This window comes from Dioscorea cayenensis, unplaced genomic scaffold (genome assembly GCF_009730915.1).
Source record: "Dioscorea cayenensis subsp. rotundata cultivar TDr96_F1 unplaced genomic scaffold, TDr96_F1_v2_PseudoChromosome.rev07_lg8_w22 25.fasta BLBR01000220.1, whole genome shotgun sequence".
In the NCBI taxonomy this organism is placed as follows: Eukaryota; Viridiplantae; Streptophyta; class Magnoliopsida; order Dioscoreales; family Dioscoreaceae; genus Dioscorea; species Dioscorea cayenensis.
The window spans coordinates 40,381-55,768 of record NW_024086611.1 but is presented as its reverse complement, the minus strand read 5'-3'; the positions used below and the strand labels follow the sequence as shown (position 1 = coordinate 55,768).

The window sequence follows — 15,388 nt, the reverse complement described above, 5'->3', positions numbered from 1 at the left end:
AAGGATTTCTCCACATAATAGTTCTAGGCATGAAACACAATGAGCCAAATCATAAATCACACCAATGCATATCAAATATAAATGTAGCATCCAAAAATACAAGATGAACCCCCAAGGTTCACCTACATCCGCGGCCTTAGGGGGTCTAGTGTGCCATCATACAAATAAGTATCTCAAACACAACAAAAAGCAAGAAGTAAATGATAAATGACACTCCCTAGTCCGAATGATGAAAGGGAGAGAGAATGCCAGCCGAATGATGCTTCTTCTAGCCCTAGAGATGCCGAATGCTTTCTCCTCCTTTGATGATGAGGCTTCCCTTTAAGTTCAAGCTCTTGATCTTCCCAAGCTTCAAGCCAAACTTTCCCAAAGAATGGTGTCTTCGTTTCTCTCCTTCCTCCAAGTGATGGCTGCCAAAAACCCTTCAAAAGTCTGCCCTAGAGTCTCCAAGAAGTCCAGCCAAAAGTCCCCAATCTTTCTCCAAAAATCCCTCTATATACCACTCATCATACCCCCTTAATGGCCTCCATCCCGAGTGCTATACCACTCCCTATGACCCCCTTGATGGCCTCCATCCCGAGTGCTATACCACTCCCTATGGCCCTCTTGATGGCCTCCATCCCGAGTGCTATACCACTCCCTATGACCCCCATCATGAGTGTTATACCACTCCCTATGGCCTCCATCCTGAGTGCTATACCACTCGCTATGGAGCTCAACATTGACACTATTTGGGGTAGGCAAACTCCATCAAGTAAATATCTTCTATTATAGCTACGGTGATCATCCCGGGCTCTATACCGGGCAAGCATTGAGTCCGTATGCCATGATCCAAACTCGACTTGAAACTCTCCAGTGCTACGATGCATACAGAATCATGCTGCGAGTTGTCGATGCTACAGATCGCTACCGGTTTTTCTTCTCTTTTTCACTCGAATCATATCCTCGTGTCATCCATGGTGTTCCCTTGCCCTGCAAAGCAAATAACACACGATTAAGCACAAAACGGGCATCAATTCTAATGAAAATACATGCTAGAGGTAACAAATACATACACTCAAATACATACATTTAGACACTTATCAAGAATCATTTGGCAGAGGCAAGTAAAGAAGAAACGAAGGGGATCACAATATATAGAGCTCGACTTATATTTGAACACTAGCTTCTGGTTCTCGGAAGAAATCAACACAGATATAACTTTCAACGTCCTCCATTGGTAGCAAGGTAATGGAAAGCCATACCACATTCTTTTATTAATATATATTAAAAGATATTCTTGCGTGCCCTATGTCAACAGTAGCTTGAGAGCAGACTTTTAGCACAGGTGGGAACATGTTGGACACGATACATTCGTAGTTAACCCCAAAAAATATTGAAATTCAAGTTTGCATAGATGGGAACAGACTTTTAGCCCAGGTGGGAATATGCTTAAATTCGGCAAGAAGAAGAACAAGAAAATCCAGATGGTAGTGATTTCTTCTACACAGATAACATGATGAGCATACTTGGCTTGACAACGCCTAATGAGTCAGAACAAAACCTAGATGTTAACGAATAGGTAAGTGGATGACCGGTTACGCAAGGTAAGAGAATTATGTGGGCTTTTGATTCCTCTCATACCCTGGAGGATACGTAGGCAACTTGATTCGACAAGTAAACGAATTAAGTGTAAGCTATTCATTTTCGAATTTAGTGTATTTTGACATTTTCTGAAATTTTTGGTAATTAATTTAAATTTTTAAACTTGTGATGTTAGGTTGCTGGATAATGAAGATTATATTTATTGGAATTAAAAAAAAAAGCAAAAAGTTGAGTTTGTGAATCACATCAATTGAATCTACTTGGAAATTGTTTGATTCTCAATAAATTTAACTTGGTCTATGTTAAAAAAAATTTTATAATATTTTTTTTCATCTATAATGGAATAAATATTTAACTTGGATAATTTTAAATATTTATATTTTTCATCTTTAACTTGGATAATGTTTGATTCTCAATCAATTTAACTTGGTCTAGCACAACAAACTAATTCATGGAATAAATATTTATATTTATTTTAAAAATTAATAGATTAAAAAAAAAAGACAAACCAATGATAAATTTATTTATTTTCTTTCAATTATTTATCTATGTTATTTTTTTTTTCAATTCCAAAGATTCAATTTGCATGGTTTTTGTAACTTTACTTGGTGTCAACAACCCTCAAGATATATAAAATTGGTGGCGTTATTATTAAATTTATTAGAGGCTAATATAAATCAAGAAAGGAAGGAAGAAAGAAAGCAAGCTGATATCAACCTCATCTAGTTTTTATTTATTTAAGTAGATGTTTTTTTTTTACAAGAGGAACAGACAGCCCGAAGGCCCTGTTAAACAGTCAGGGGCGTGCACAAGCCTCGGTGGAGCAAGTGGGGGCAGAGCCCGCGCACACATGGGTGCTAGGATCACCCACACACAACCACCGCTTACATCTCCCAGAAATGTATCCTCAGCCGAGAATTGAACTCTCACAACTCGGTGAAGAGCTCTATCAACGCACTAGTAGACCCAGGGCACATCATCATTCCCCGGAGCTTAAGACAAGCTAGAAACACCCAAATTTGCAAGTTTTAAATAAAATCAAAGGACAATAAGATAACATTTCTAAAGATAAATCTATTCATCTAAATATATTAGATTGTCAATGTTATATTTTGCTAAAATTTTTCATACCCATTTCATTCAAATACTGCCCTGCGTAGGACGCTATTGATGTGATATTAATTCTAATGTGTTTATTCACCCAATCAAATATTGCCTTGTCAATGTTATTTGTTTATTAATCACCCATTTATCTTATATTCTTGCATCTTCAAATAGCATGGAGGTAGTGGAGAACACTAGCAGACCCAGCTCACGTCATCATCCCCCGGAGCAACAACATTATCACCACTAGGAGCAAGAACAAGATGGTTTGAGAATTATAAAGAATGGGGAGACAATGGTCATGCCTATAGTGCTGCGCCGACTGCAGCTGCCCCTTGTAACCATCACGATAGTGGAGAGAAATGAGGAATAAGACCGCAGCCGTGGCAGACCAAGTGACGCAGTCCAGGGCGCCATGTCACACTTCACAATTTTCTTCATCAACACATAAGGGCAAGGATGACATTTCTCCATATTTGTCATGACTTGGTGGTAGATGGAGAGAGTTAGTGGGGGCTTGGTGGGGAATATTTTATTTTATTTTAGGGGTAGGTGCCACCTACCCCCTTAATGTGAGCCATTGGATCAAAATGATCCTAGTTCTTGATTTGTTAGGTAGAGGGTTATATAAACCCCTTATGGCAATTGTAAAGACACGCAAGAGAGATTCATTACAAGCATCTATCATACAAGAGAGATTTCTACTCATCTTCTTGCTTGTTTATTTACTTGCGTTCTTGCATATTTACTTTTTTGCTTACTTGCTTTACTTTCTTACCAAATTTACATTTTCATTCTTTCAAGCTTGTAATTCTTAAGTATTCTAAGAGGGAAGGCTGCCTTGGTTTGGTTTGAACTTTGAACAAACGCTTGAAGTGTGAACAAAAACCAACTAAGGGCCGCACGGAACCTTGAACGAAACAACAAGCCCGTGACAGCCAGCATCCACGCCCACATCGAACGTAGGACTCGTAGCTCCACCAAAAACAGCAGCGATCACTTGACCCTGGCAGATTGGCTGCTGCTCATGTACGTTGCATGCGGTGGTCGTCTGCAAGATGCTCGACAGCTTTTCGATGAAATGACCATAAAAGATGGTGGGGAATGAAGCTTGAGACGGGTCTGCCCGGCGGGTCAATCTAGGGAGTCCGTCTGGCGGGTATGCCTACTGGTTCAGCTCGCCTCGTCAGGCCAACAGAGAGCCGGGTCGATTTTGGGTCCAGCTCCCTATGACCCGGACCCACCGGGTTAGATAGTTCAATAAGGTTTGGCGAGTTCCATATCCCTGTCGGGTTGGGTCCGGGTCGGCGTACAGGTGAACCATAATCGGGCGGGTTGGGCCTGCAGGGCATGTTAACCGGTCCGTGTCCACCACTAGTTGTGGAGCAAACAAAACAAAGAAGAAAAAAAACTACTAACTAAAACAAAAGGTATAAAGGGGTTTTTGGCTTCGGTCAAATGCAACTGCCATCCATTATTTTTTAATACATGTTTAAATATTCGACATGTGTCATTTATGCTTTCAATGACTAGGATTTAAAACTTTTTAATATCTTTTTGTCACATCATTATATACTTATGATGATGCATTATGGAGATCAATATATATTAAAAAAAAACTCTTTATTTTTTTTTAATTAGAGCATTAAATTTTTAATATTTTTTAACTACACTGTTTTTACTCTTCCTCTGATTATTTTAAAAAAATCATAAATATAAATATAAATATATATAATGATAAAAATTTTGATAAAGAAAAAATAAAATTTGTTGTAATTGTTGTGTTAAGAAAAAAATTAATAAAGTCTAGTTTTTAAATACAAAATTGGTACAATTAATGCAGAAATTAATAATTTTTTTAAAAAATCTTAAAAAATAAAGAAAAACATAAAAAAACATAAAATAGTATATATATATATATATTGCAGAAAAGAGTTTGTTGAATATTTAGTTTGGATTTTAGCATATAAAACAAAATATTAACTAAGTTTAAATTTGACAATTGAAAACATAAATGATAAGTATCAAACATCTAAATCTATATTGAAAATTAACGGTCAAAAAGTGCATTTAACTGGAATCGAACCAAAGTATAGAGTGCCCCTAAGAAAAATACATAACACTGGCCGTCTCTGGAGCCGCTCTATTATACCAAACAATCAATTAAAGTAAACATTAATACTACATCTAAGAGAAAATGGTATTTTGTTTTATTTCTTAAAAAATGAATAATATGAAAAAAATTGGTAATTAAATAATTGAGAATTGCTAGTTAAGATCATAGGTTTTCTTTGGAAAAAAAAAAAAATATGATATTTGAAAACACTAATTTGCATGCGCCTAGAAAAGGATAATTGCCGACATATCCCGTCCTAAAGGAAAATATCTTCAAAAGGTTTTTAAAGCAATAAATAAATCAGGCTAACTATTTCTCAAAATCTCTCCAAATGAAAAATAGAAAAAAACATTGAATGGTCATTCAAAATTAATGATGAGGGAGAGCATGAAAGGGACAAAAAGGTTGGCAAGAGACAATATGAAATCAAATTGAGGATGTATCCCTCAGAGAACAACAACTAATATCTGCCAGAACAGACGGAGAGAATTCCATGCACAAGTTGTATGATAGAGCCCCACATTCATTCATTCATTGTTCATCATAGTGAACATATCCTCCATTGCAGTTCATGTTTAATTAATTACGCATTTGTGTGCAATCTTTTTCACCAAATTCTTCTTTAGTTAATTGATAAATTATTGATATCAGTAGTGCACCAAGACATAGGATATATAGCTAGTACATTGTGGGGAATCATATTAAGTTTTTGTCTAATTCCAGCTACACAATGAACAGGAATTCCAACACTTTATTTGCCTTAATTGCAAAAGATGAACAGAAACAATTTCTGCTTGCAGCTTCAGGAATCATCCTTTTTTTCTGTTTTGGAAAAAAAAAATTTAAAGAAAGACAATATTAGAAAGGTTCTGCAAGACCCACATGCATGATTTTCAGGTTGTTCTGTCCATATAGAATGAAAATGAAACTAAAAAGAAAGAAAGAGATAAGAAATCAAGGATCTGAAACAAGCCACTTCTCGTTTACTTTTTCACTGTCATATTTGCTTTTTTATTGCCTTGCTATCCAATTAAGCACGGTCAATCCCCCACTCAAATTCATTATAAATCAATATCTCTTGCATATCATATCTGGGGACTAATAAGATTCTCTTATCGAGTCTTTAACTGTTTATTATAAGAAGAGGCCAAGGCACTCTCCTTGATGGACATAAAAAACCACACAGGTACTCACATTATAATTAAGCTTATAATGGGAAGAGAGATGGAACCTTTGGTTGTTGGGAGAGTGATTGGTGAAGTGTTGGATTACTTCATCCCAAGCATCAAGATGGCAGTGTCTTACAACTCCAACAAGTTGGTCTTCAATGGCCATGAGTTCTACCCTTCTGCACTCACATCCAAACCAAGAGTTGAAGTTCAAGGAGAAGACCTCAGATCTCTTTTCACACTAGTATGTCATGTTATGCATCAATGCTATTTCCCTGTACATTAATTTATCAGCCCACTACTCAGTGCATGTGCCCTGTTTTTCTTTTTTTTGATCAGCTTATGACAGACCCAGATGTTCCAGGTCCTAGTGATCCGTATCTGAGAGAACACCTTCACTGGTAATCACTTGCATTTACATGGCTAAATAAATTAAATGCTGACCATAACTTGTTGGTGCAGGATTGTGACAGACATTCCAGGCACAACTGATGCATCTTTTGGTAAGTAATAACTCTCATTACTTTTCTGTCCATGCATGTATATATATACAATGGTTGTGAGGTGTGAGTGGTTTTTTTTTTTATATTGATAAACAGGAAGGGAAGTGGTGAACTATGAAAGTCCCAGGCCGAACATAGGAATCCACAGGTTCATATTTGTTCTGTTTAAGCAGAAGAAAAGACTATCTGTTAGCGCACCGGCATCGAGGGACGGCTTCAACACCCGTCAGTTTGCAGAAGAAAATGACCTTGGCCTCCCAGTTGCTGCAGTATATTTCAATGCTCAAAGGGAGACTGCTGCCAGGAGACGCTAATCATCATCATGCAACTCAATTGATTAATAAATTCAAGGAGAGACCTTAATTACCTTATGTTACTAGCAATACTACTCTCCAATGTCTATCTTGCATGTATTTTCCATATGAAAAAGAATTGGCTTTTAATAAGAAATTAATTAATCTAATAAGTCAATCCACAGCTACTGTTCTAGTCTTGTGGTTAATTATTATGAATCCATCATTTCAATCACCTGGCCTGAGGGGAAGTCAAAAAAACATTTAGCTGATCACTCACGCATGCAGGAAACGAATAAAAGACTTGGAATTCAAAGATTTTAACTTTGTAACCCTTGCTTAGATTAAAAATCACAGAAAATGCATTTGTACGACTGACTGGGTCTTGCTAAAATCCTAAAATTAATTGAAGAGTTATATATATATATATATATATATTTCTAATACCTGAGTAATTAAGTGTGTTTCTTTAATTTTGTAAATTTAGAAGCAATGGCTGAATGGTAATGAGAAGGACACAGCATTTAACCCACTAGAGTCAACACGCACCACCTGCCCCACGTTTCCACCAAGCCAAGTATGACATATATCCCTCACTTCATCATCAACTTTCACAGCTCTTGTGAAGAAGAAGAGGAGGAGGAGGAAGAGAAGGAGGACATGGACTTGGGGAGTGATTTTCCCATGGCCATGAATGATAACTTGGAGGGTCCTTTCATTGAATGGCTAAAGCCTACACAGCCACCACCCTCCTTCTCTTCCTCCCCCTCCTCCTCAACCTCAACTTCATCACCATCGCAAGATCATGCCATTAATAGAGTAAGTCAGTGTTGTTTGCCCCTTCTGAGTAGTTTTGAAGAGCCTAAAAAGGTCATCAAAGAAGAGGAGGACATTGATGGTGAGGTTAATGTGGCCTTGCACATTGGATTGCCAGGTTCTTCAACTAGTGTTGATGATGGAGAGAGTATCATGTCCTTGGACTTCTCTGTGGAAGAAGATGATAAGGAAGTGGAGAACAACAACAAGAAGAAGATGGAAGTGATGCCTGATGATCATGAGAATAGGTTTTGGATCCCCACACCAGCTCAGATCCTCATAGGACCAGTCCAGTTCTCTTGCTCAGTTTGCAGCAAGACTTTCAACAGATACAACAACATGCAGGCAAATTAATTAATTCAAACTTTTTCATTTTTTTTTTATCTATGCAAGATCAACATGTATATATATGTCTATTTATAATGTTTTTTTGTTATGTGTTATATATAGATGCATATGTGGGTGCATGGATCTGAATATAGAAAAGGACCAGAATCTCTGAAAGGGACACAACCAATGGGGATGCTCAAGCTGCCTTGCTACTGCTGCGCCCATGGCTGCAAGAACAACATCAACCATCCAAGGGCCAAGCCATTAAAAGACTTCAGAACTCTTCAAACTCACTACAAGAGAAAGCATGGAGTGAAGCCCTTCATGTGCAGGAAGTGTGGCAAGTCATTTGCGGTTAAAGGAGATTGGAGAACTCATGAGAAGAACTGTGGCAAGCTTTGGTATTGCACTTGTGGCTCTAATTTTAAGCACAAGAGGTCTCTCAAGGATCACATAAGATCATTTGGCATGGGTCACTCTCCTACTTGTTCTCCAGTTTCTTCATGACTTAAAAAAAGAAAAAAAGAAAAAAAAGGGGGAGATCTTATTTAGATCTTGTGCTCGGTGACAAAAAGCTCCTGATCCTAACTACAAAGAGAGGTTTGTCTTGGAGCATGAGAAAATATCATTAATTATAGTGAGATTGAATTAGCTAGCTTTGGTCAGTCATGTACTGTTATGCAATTAGCTTGAGAATGTTTCTATCTGAATCATGCTTGGATTAGGTGCAAAATGAATAAAAGATGGTGACACTCTTTTTCAAAGTCCAAGTACTTTTGCTTGTCAAACTTTGAGGCCACTAACGATGAACACGCTAGAAAAGAAAGGGAGAGCCAACAAGTCTATGAAGTATATATATGTTCATATATAATATGGACACCTAGGTGAATTAATGATCGAGAAAGTGAAAAAGGTGTGGGAAAGCCTTGGGGTGGTTTTGAACTTTGAGGCTGGGAATCAAAAAGTGATTTCGTAGCAGAAATTGGTGGGGGATTAGAGTCATTAAACCACCACCATGCTTTGTCGGTTAGGATATATATGAACATGATCTTCCTGTATTGCATGGCCACTTCTTTGAATATATATTTATATATATGAATTAATAAAGTCTTATAATTAGGGGCAAAACGGAGAGTGAATCATGACAGGCAATAGTGTTTGTTTGTAGCGTTTGACGGGGATGAGGTTGCGGACGTACGTGCATGAATTGCATGGGCTTGGAAAAAGTTTAGAATCTTACATAGACATTTATTTATTTATTTATTTATGTTGTGTCTTTGCATCCGTGTGAAAGACGGGAAAAAAGAAGAAGAAAAAAAAAATAGTGGAGAAGTACTGTTTTCTTTGTTTCGTTAGATGAAGAAACTAAAGACAAAATGCAATTTCCAAATATTTTAAAAAGTAAACCACAATCACACATAATAAACACTCATTTTTTTCCCATTCTATTGGATTTGTTTCTGATTGGTACTTATTGTTAGAAATTAATCCAAGGCATATAACATCTAAACATTTAAATATATCATATCATAAAAATTAGAAAATAACATCTAATATGTCGGTAAATCTAAATAATTAAATAATGGCGGAAGCAAGATCACTTACCTCCCACCATAGCAAATTATACAGGACAACAAAGAGACTGACATCTACACTTAAAGAAACCAAATGCTGCACTTGAAAAAAATTTAAGATCCTTACAATCTATTTATTTTCTTTGTCGATGTCTGTCGATGGAGTTGAGTAATCACGAGAATGTTAGATCTGGGACCTCTAATCCTTTCCATCAAAGAATTTGCTCCACTTTAAATATTAAAATAGATCATTATAAAAAATACCAATTAGGATTAATATAGGATTCAAATGTGATATGAATCCGCCAACTCATGACGAATCCCGTAACAGTCCAATATCAAGTAAGAACATCGGTATATGAAGACGCCACGAGCAGTTGCTGAAGGTTGTTCGATAAGTCAATGGTTAAGCACCACAGAAACTCCGATAAGATTGAATAGTTTTCAAAAATCAAAAGGGAATTCCAAAAGAATCTCACAATTTTGTGGTAAATGGTAATTTGATTATTTTAGCTTATTAGACTTCTTAAATAGAGGAGTCAGTGAATTTTGGCAATTAACAAAATCTTTAAATTAATACTAAAATTCCTAAATTATTCAAACTAAATAGGGAAAATACTAATTTCTTGGCATGCAAGCCTTATACTAATTTCTTGGCATTCAAGCCTTACAATCTCCAAATTAAGTCAAACTAAATAAGGAATAATATAATAATTATTTTGCTAAAGTTGATTCTATAGTGAAGCTAAAATGGTAAGAAATCTTTAATTTTGATTTGTTCCTCTTATGTTGCATCCTTAAAAATTTTGTTTACAAAGTCGAATTTGAATGATAGATTTTCCTCCATGTGACACACCTTTATCACCTTTAATGGGCCTTAACAGATTAGGTTGCACCCAAATTTCTTTAATCAACCAATTTAAAGCCTCCTTGAATTGCTTAATTTGCGAACGAGTGACTGGACCAATTGGAACTTGAATAGGAGTTTTGCTAGTCATGTCCTCATCAAAATATAATGTTATGGATTACTATAGTTGTTTAAATCCGCTTAATTTTAAATTATCATGAAGATAATTTAAATCCGAACTAAATTTAAACTAAGATTCTCCCACTTGATCCAAAAATTAATCATAAGTGAATTAATATTTATACACATTAATCCATAAAATCTGTATGCTTGCATTAAAGAAATCAACTACACGAATAATGGTGGTAAGTCATCATTATAAATCGAGTATTACCACTACAACAAAAAACAGTAATTAGCTTAGGAAAATTCCATAGCTAAAATGCTAAAATCCCTATGTAATATATTATTTAGCGAGGATTATCCTGGGAATTGACATCCCTGGGTAAAAGCCTCGTGGGTAATAATTTTCCTAGGGATTTTATAATCTCTCATTAAATAGCAACAAATTATTTCGGGAGTAAATAATAAATTTCCTAGGTAATTTATGTTAACAAATTTATAAAAGACAAGGAATTTACTACGGAACATTTCCTTGGCAATCCTAGGTAATGTAACGAGAGATTTTTTCCTAGGTAATCTATTGTTAAATTTTCAAAAATTTAAATGTTAAATCTATGGGTGATCCCTGTGTAATATTTCCTGGAATTTTTTCCAGGGTAATTCATTAGTATTTGGATGGAGTAGAAATGAATCGTATCCTTGGTAATCTATTTCTAAATATACTAAGGGATTATTTCCTAGATGACCCTTGGGTAATTATAAAGATTGAAAATGGGATTATTTCCTGAGTAATCCCTTACTAACATTAAATAAAATTTAAATTATTTATTTTATAATTATATTATAAATTATAATACAAAAATCTGTATTAAATCATTCATTTAGAGTAATCAATATTTTGTTAATATAATGTGCTAAAAATAACAATTGCAATGTATCATAACCAAGTACGAAAGATTATATTAAACCTTGCCAAAAGCATTAAAAAATAACACAAGTCATGTTGAAAATAAGTGCAAGCACACATAGGTAACGTAAGTGGCAAGTAGTAAAACTCAAAAGTATCACAAGCAATCAACAAATATGACAAATAAGCCACAATATAGGAATAACAACAATTAACTCGGTGGAGCAAGATCACCATCTTCATCATGACCTCCATGATTTATTTGAGAAGGTGCTTGATTTTGAGATAGAAATAATTATAGCATCCTCCTCATTTCAGCCATCTCTTATCGAGTTTCTCGAAGTTTTTGCTGATGCCGGCCTTCTTGGGATTTGTAGTAGATTACATACAGATACTAACTCATTTTGTAAATCTTCATTATTTTGCAGAACAGGAGATTTTGTAGTTGAGTTATTGACATTTGAATTGGAGCATCCATAATAGGAAGATGCTTGAGAGCTAAGACCATAGACTTTTCTTTTCTTCTCTCCACCAACAAATTTAATAGAAAGGGCAATTCATGTATTGGAGTAGGTTTGAGTTTCTTGATCTAAATTTTGTAAAAGATGCATATTGTTTCAAGGTCAACATCTTATCCTACATTGAAGACAAATGTTAATAATGCAAATTTAGAAAAAAAAAAATGAACTTACATAAAAATGTCATTGGTCTTAGAAATTCTTACATTGATTATTTTTGACTTGAGATCCGAAGCTTTAAGAACTCCGACCTGCTGTCCGAACAATCACAGAACCACAAACCGGAAACTAATCCACACAAAACGCCCGGAAGCGTAGAGCACACATTAGGAGAAAGCTGAAACTTTTCTCTCACGAATTAGGGAGAACTCACAAGAACAATGGTAGTAAGACAACTCTTATTTCGTGAATAATAATCAAAGTTCCATCCTCCAAGGGAGAAAGTATAAGGCTATTTATAGCTGACTTAAACTTGGGATACAAGAAAACTATCTTATTAAAATTGGCTACGGAATCAATCTAAAAATAGTAAATTGAAATTTGCTCAGAAAACAATCTAAAATAGAAACATAAAATTGGCTAGAAAATCAATCTAAATATAGTAACATGAGGTACTGTAGAACGTGAATATGGCAGGTGCAATCTCTCATCCTTGAATTTATGATACTTGATTTCCTGGTTGATTGGGATTTGATTTTATTTTCTTCAAAAAATTGGGTTGGTTTAGGAAAGAAATATTTTGGCCTGATTTGTCATAAAAAGAAACCACATCTCCTTCAGTTTGAGCGGGGCCAGCAAAGATAGGTACAATTTCCTTTTTGGACGTGTACGTGAATGTGAGGCCCACATGTGGCATAGCTCCAAATGTTTCTCTTTTGCTATTCTCTTGTTTGACTAAGTCTGGAATTATGTCTTCATTTCCGGTACACCTAAGTGCAATTAAGTTAAAAAGAATTGGAAACACCACCATTTCAATATAATTTAAGAATAAGCTTAAGTTAGCATTCACCTGGTTTTGGATTTGTTTAGCACGGTTTCGTGTAAAATGGTTCTTGATATGCTTCTTCTTCTATACCAGTTGAAGTATTGCCATCCGTAGGTGGTGTAGTTGGCATGGAAGTGATGTCCTCATCATCCTCCCCCTCTTGAAAAGGAGTCCTCCTTGACTAGATTAAACCAAAAAAAGGTGAAAGGTCTGTAACTTTAAAAGTAGCACTAATACCATACTCTCTTAGAAGCTCGATCTTGTACGCATTGTCAATGATCTTCTCAAGCACTTGGAATGGTCCATCATCTCGTGGTTGCAACTTGCACTTGCGGTGCACCAGAAAATGCTCTTTACGTAAATATATCCACACTAGGTCGCCCGGCTCAAACAGTATCTTATTTCTTCCTTTGTTCGCTCGCTTTTCATACTGCTGAGTGATTTTATCAATGTTATCCTTCATTCTTTCATGTATTTTCTTTACATATTCAGAACGCTTGCTTGTATCTATATTAGCTTGTTCCTAATATAATATCGAATGGACAAAATTTAGTGGTGGAATGTATCGCCCTGTTATATGCGAATTCGACATGGTAGACACTCCTCCCACATCTTTAAATTCTTCTTTAAAATTGTTTTTAATATCATGGATAGTGTGTGGTTCACAACTTCTTTATGCCCACCTGTCTGGGGGTGACACGTAGTGGAAAATAATAGCTTGGTTCCTAGCGTTCCCCACAAGGTTTTTCAAAAATAGATCAAGAACTTGATATGACAATCTGAGGCAATGGTTTGTGGCACATTATGTAGTTGCACCACTTCCCTAAAAAAATAGATCAACAACATGTGAAGCATCATCGATCTTATGATAGGGAATCAAATGAGCCATCATGCTAAACCTATCATCTACCACAAATATAGAATAATCCCTTCCCCTCTTAGTCCGTGGTAATCCAAGAACAAAATCCATAGAAATATCTTCTCATGGTGCACTAAGAATAGGTAAGGGAGTATACAATCAATGTAGGTTTAAACGAGACTTAGCTTTGTGGCACGTCTAGCATCGCTGTATGTAGCTCTCAACATCACGCTGTATGTAGCGCTCAAAAGAAATGGTCGATCAGCACATTTTCTGTCTTCTTGGCACCAAAGTGGCCCATTAGACTGCCTCTATTTGCTTCCTGCAAGAGTAATAAGCGAACAAAGCCATCTAGTATACACAATTTGTTAGCTTGAAACAAGAAACCATTATGCAAGAGAAACTTTTCCCAACCTTTTCTTGTACTACATTTAGAGTAGGGTTCATCAAGTTATGAATCTTTAGTATATAACTCTTTAATGCTCTCTAAACCTAGAATTTTAGCATCTAGTTGGGACATCAAAGCATGACGCCTAGACAGTGCATCAGCTATAAGGTTATCCTTCCCTTTCTTGTACTTGATAATGTAAGGAAAAGAGTCAATGAACTCACTCCATTTTGCATGTCTACGGTTTAGTTTTAATTGACTCTTAAGATGCTTTAATGATTCATTTTAGAATGTATCACAAAATCTTTAGGCCATAAGTAATGTTGGCAAGTTCCAATGCCCTCGCAAGCGCATATAATTCCTTATCATAAACAGAATAATTGAGAGCTGGACCACTTAACTTCTCACTAAAATAAGAAATGAGCCTACCTTCTCGCACAAGCACCCCGCCAATACCTACACCACTTGCATCACATTATATTACAAAAATCTTACCAAAGTCAGGAAGTGCAAGTAGTGGTGTGGATGTCAATTTGTCCTTCAATTTTTGAAATACCTTTTCTTGTGATGCCTCCCATTTGAATGGTACTTCTTTTATTGTCAATTTCATTAATTGGAGCGACAATGGTGCTGAAATCCTTTACGAAACTGTGGTAAAAGCCTGCAAGTCCTAGGAAGTTTCTCACTTGGCTCACATTTTGGGGTGTTGCCCACTCATGTACCGCTTTGATCTTGTCTTCATCTACCTCAACACCTTGAGATGAAACCACAAAGCCAAGAAACACAAATTTGTTGGTGCAAAAGGTGCACTTTGTAAGGTTGACATACAATTGTTCTTTTCTCAAAACAGCAAGTAGATTACGTAAATGGTCAATATGATCATCTAAAGACGGCTGAAAATTAAGATATCATCAAAGCAAACTACCACAAATTTTCTGATGAACACTCTAAGTACATGGTTCATCAATCTCATGAAAGTACTAGGTGTATTTGTTAAACCAAAAGGCATGACTAACCATTCATATAATCCAAATTTTGTTTTAAATGCCATTTTCCACTCATCACCCTCTTTCATTCTAATTTAGTGATAGCCACTATGCAAGTTTATCTTCGAGAAGATAATAGATCCACTAAGTTCATCAAGCATATCATCAAGTCTAGGTATGGGATGTCTATACCTCTACCTCACAATTATGTTGTTAATGGCTCTACAATCTACACACATTCTCTAAGAACCATCTTTCTTAGGAACTAAAATAACTGAGACTGCAA

The 15,388-nt window shown here is 35.9% G+C and overlaps 3 protein-coding genes across 3 annotated transcripts; 2 read left to right on the top strand and 1 right to left on the bottom strand.

Moving 5' to 3' along the window:
* Positions 1-5,965: 5,965 nt before the first annotated feature.
* LOC120253832 (CEN-like protein 2) lies at positions 5,966-6,909 on the top strand. Its single transcript, XM_039262049.1, has 4 exons — positions 5,966-6,217; positions 6,313-6,374; positions 6,436-6,476; positions 6,573-6,909. The coding sequence occupies exons 1-4, from the start codon at positions 5,969-5,971 to the stop codon at positions 6,788-6,790; spliced, it is 570 nt and encodes a 189-aa protein (XP_039117983.1). The 5' UTR covers positions 5,966-5,968; the 3' UTR covers positions 6,791-6,909.
* Positions 6,910-7,261: 352 nt separating this feature from the next.
* LOC120253834 (zinc finger protein WIP2-like) lies at positions 7,262-8,457 on the top strand. The gene is made up of 3 exons (XM_039262051.1): positions 7,262-7,272; positions 7,387-7,930; positions 8,036-8,457. Exons 1-3 carry the CDS (start codon positions 7,262-7,264, stop codon positions 8,420-8,422), a joined length of 942 nt encoding a protein of 313 aa, XP_039117985.1. The 3' UTR covers positions 8,423-8,457.
* A 5,954-nt stretch (positions 8,458-14,411) lies between these two features.
* Positions 14,412-15,125, bottom strand: LOC120253833 (uncharacterized mitochondrial protein AtMg00860-like). Its single transcript, XM_039262050.1, has 3 exons — positions 15,072-15,125; positions 14,673-15,009; positions 14,412-14,572 (listed from the first exon to the last, which is right to left on the bottom strand). Exons 1-3 carry the CDS (start codon positions 15,123-15,125, stop codon positions 14,412-14,414), a joined length of 552 nt encoding a protein of 183 aa, XP_039117984.1.
* Positions 15,126-15,388: the final 263 nt, after the last annotated feature.

Coding starts and splice junctions, on each gene's coding strand:
- LOC120253833 (XM_039262050.1), bottom strand. CDS start 15,125: ATGCCTTTTGGTTTAACAAATACACCTAGTACTTTCATGAGATTGATG. Junction 15,010..15,071: donor TCATGAGATTGATGAACCAT/GTACTTAGAGTG, acceptor CTTAATTTTCAG/CCGTCTTTAGATGATCATAT. Junction 14,573..14,672: donor GGGAGGCATCACAAGAAAAG/GTATTTCAAAAA, acceptor CAAGTGGTGTAG/GTATTGGCGGGGTGCTTGTG.
- LOC120253832 (XM_039262049.1), top strand. CDS start 5,969: ATGGACATAAAAAACCACACAGGTACTCACATTATAATTAAGCTTATA. Junction 6,218..6,312: donor TCAGATCTCTTTTCACACTA/GTATGTCATGTT, acceptor TTTTTTGATCAG/CTTATGACAGACCCAGATGT. Junction 6,477..6,572: donor CACAACTGATGCATCTTTTG/GTAAGTAATAAC, acceptor ATTGATAAACAG/GAAGGGAAGTGGTGAACTAT.
- LOC120253834 (XM_039262051.1), top strand. Junction 7,931..8,035: donor ACAGATACAACAACATGCAG/GCAAATTAATTA, acceptor TGTTATATATAG/ATGCATATGTGGGTGCATGG.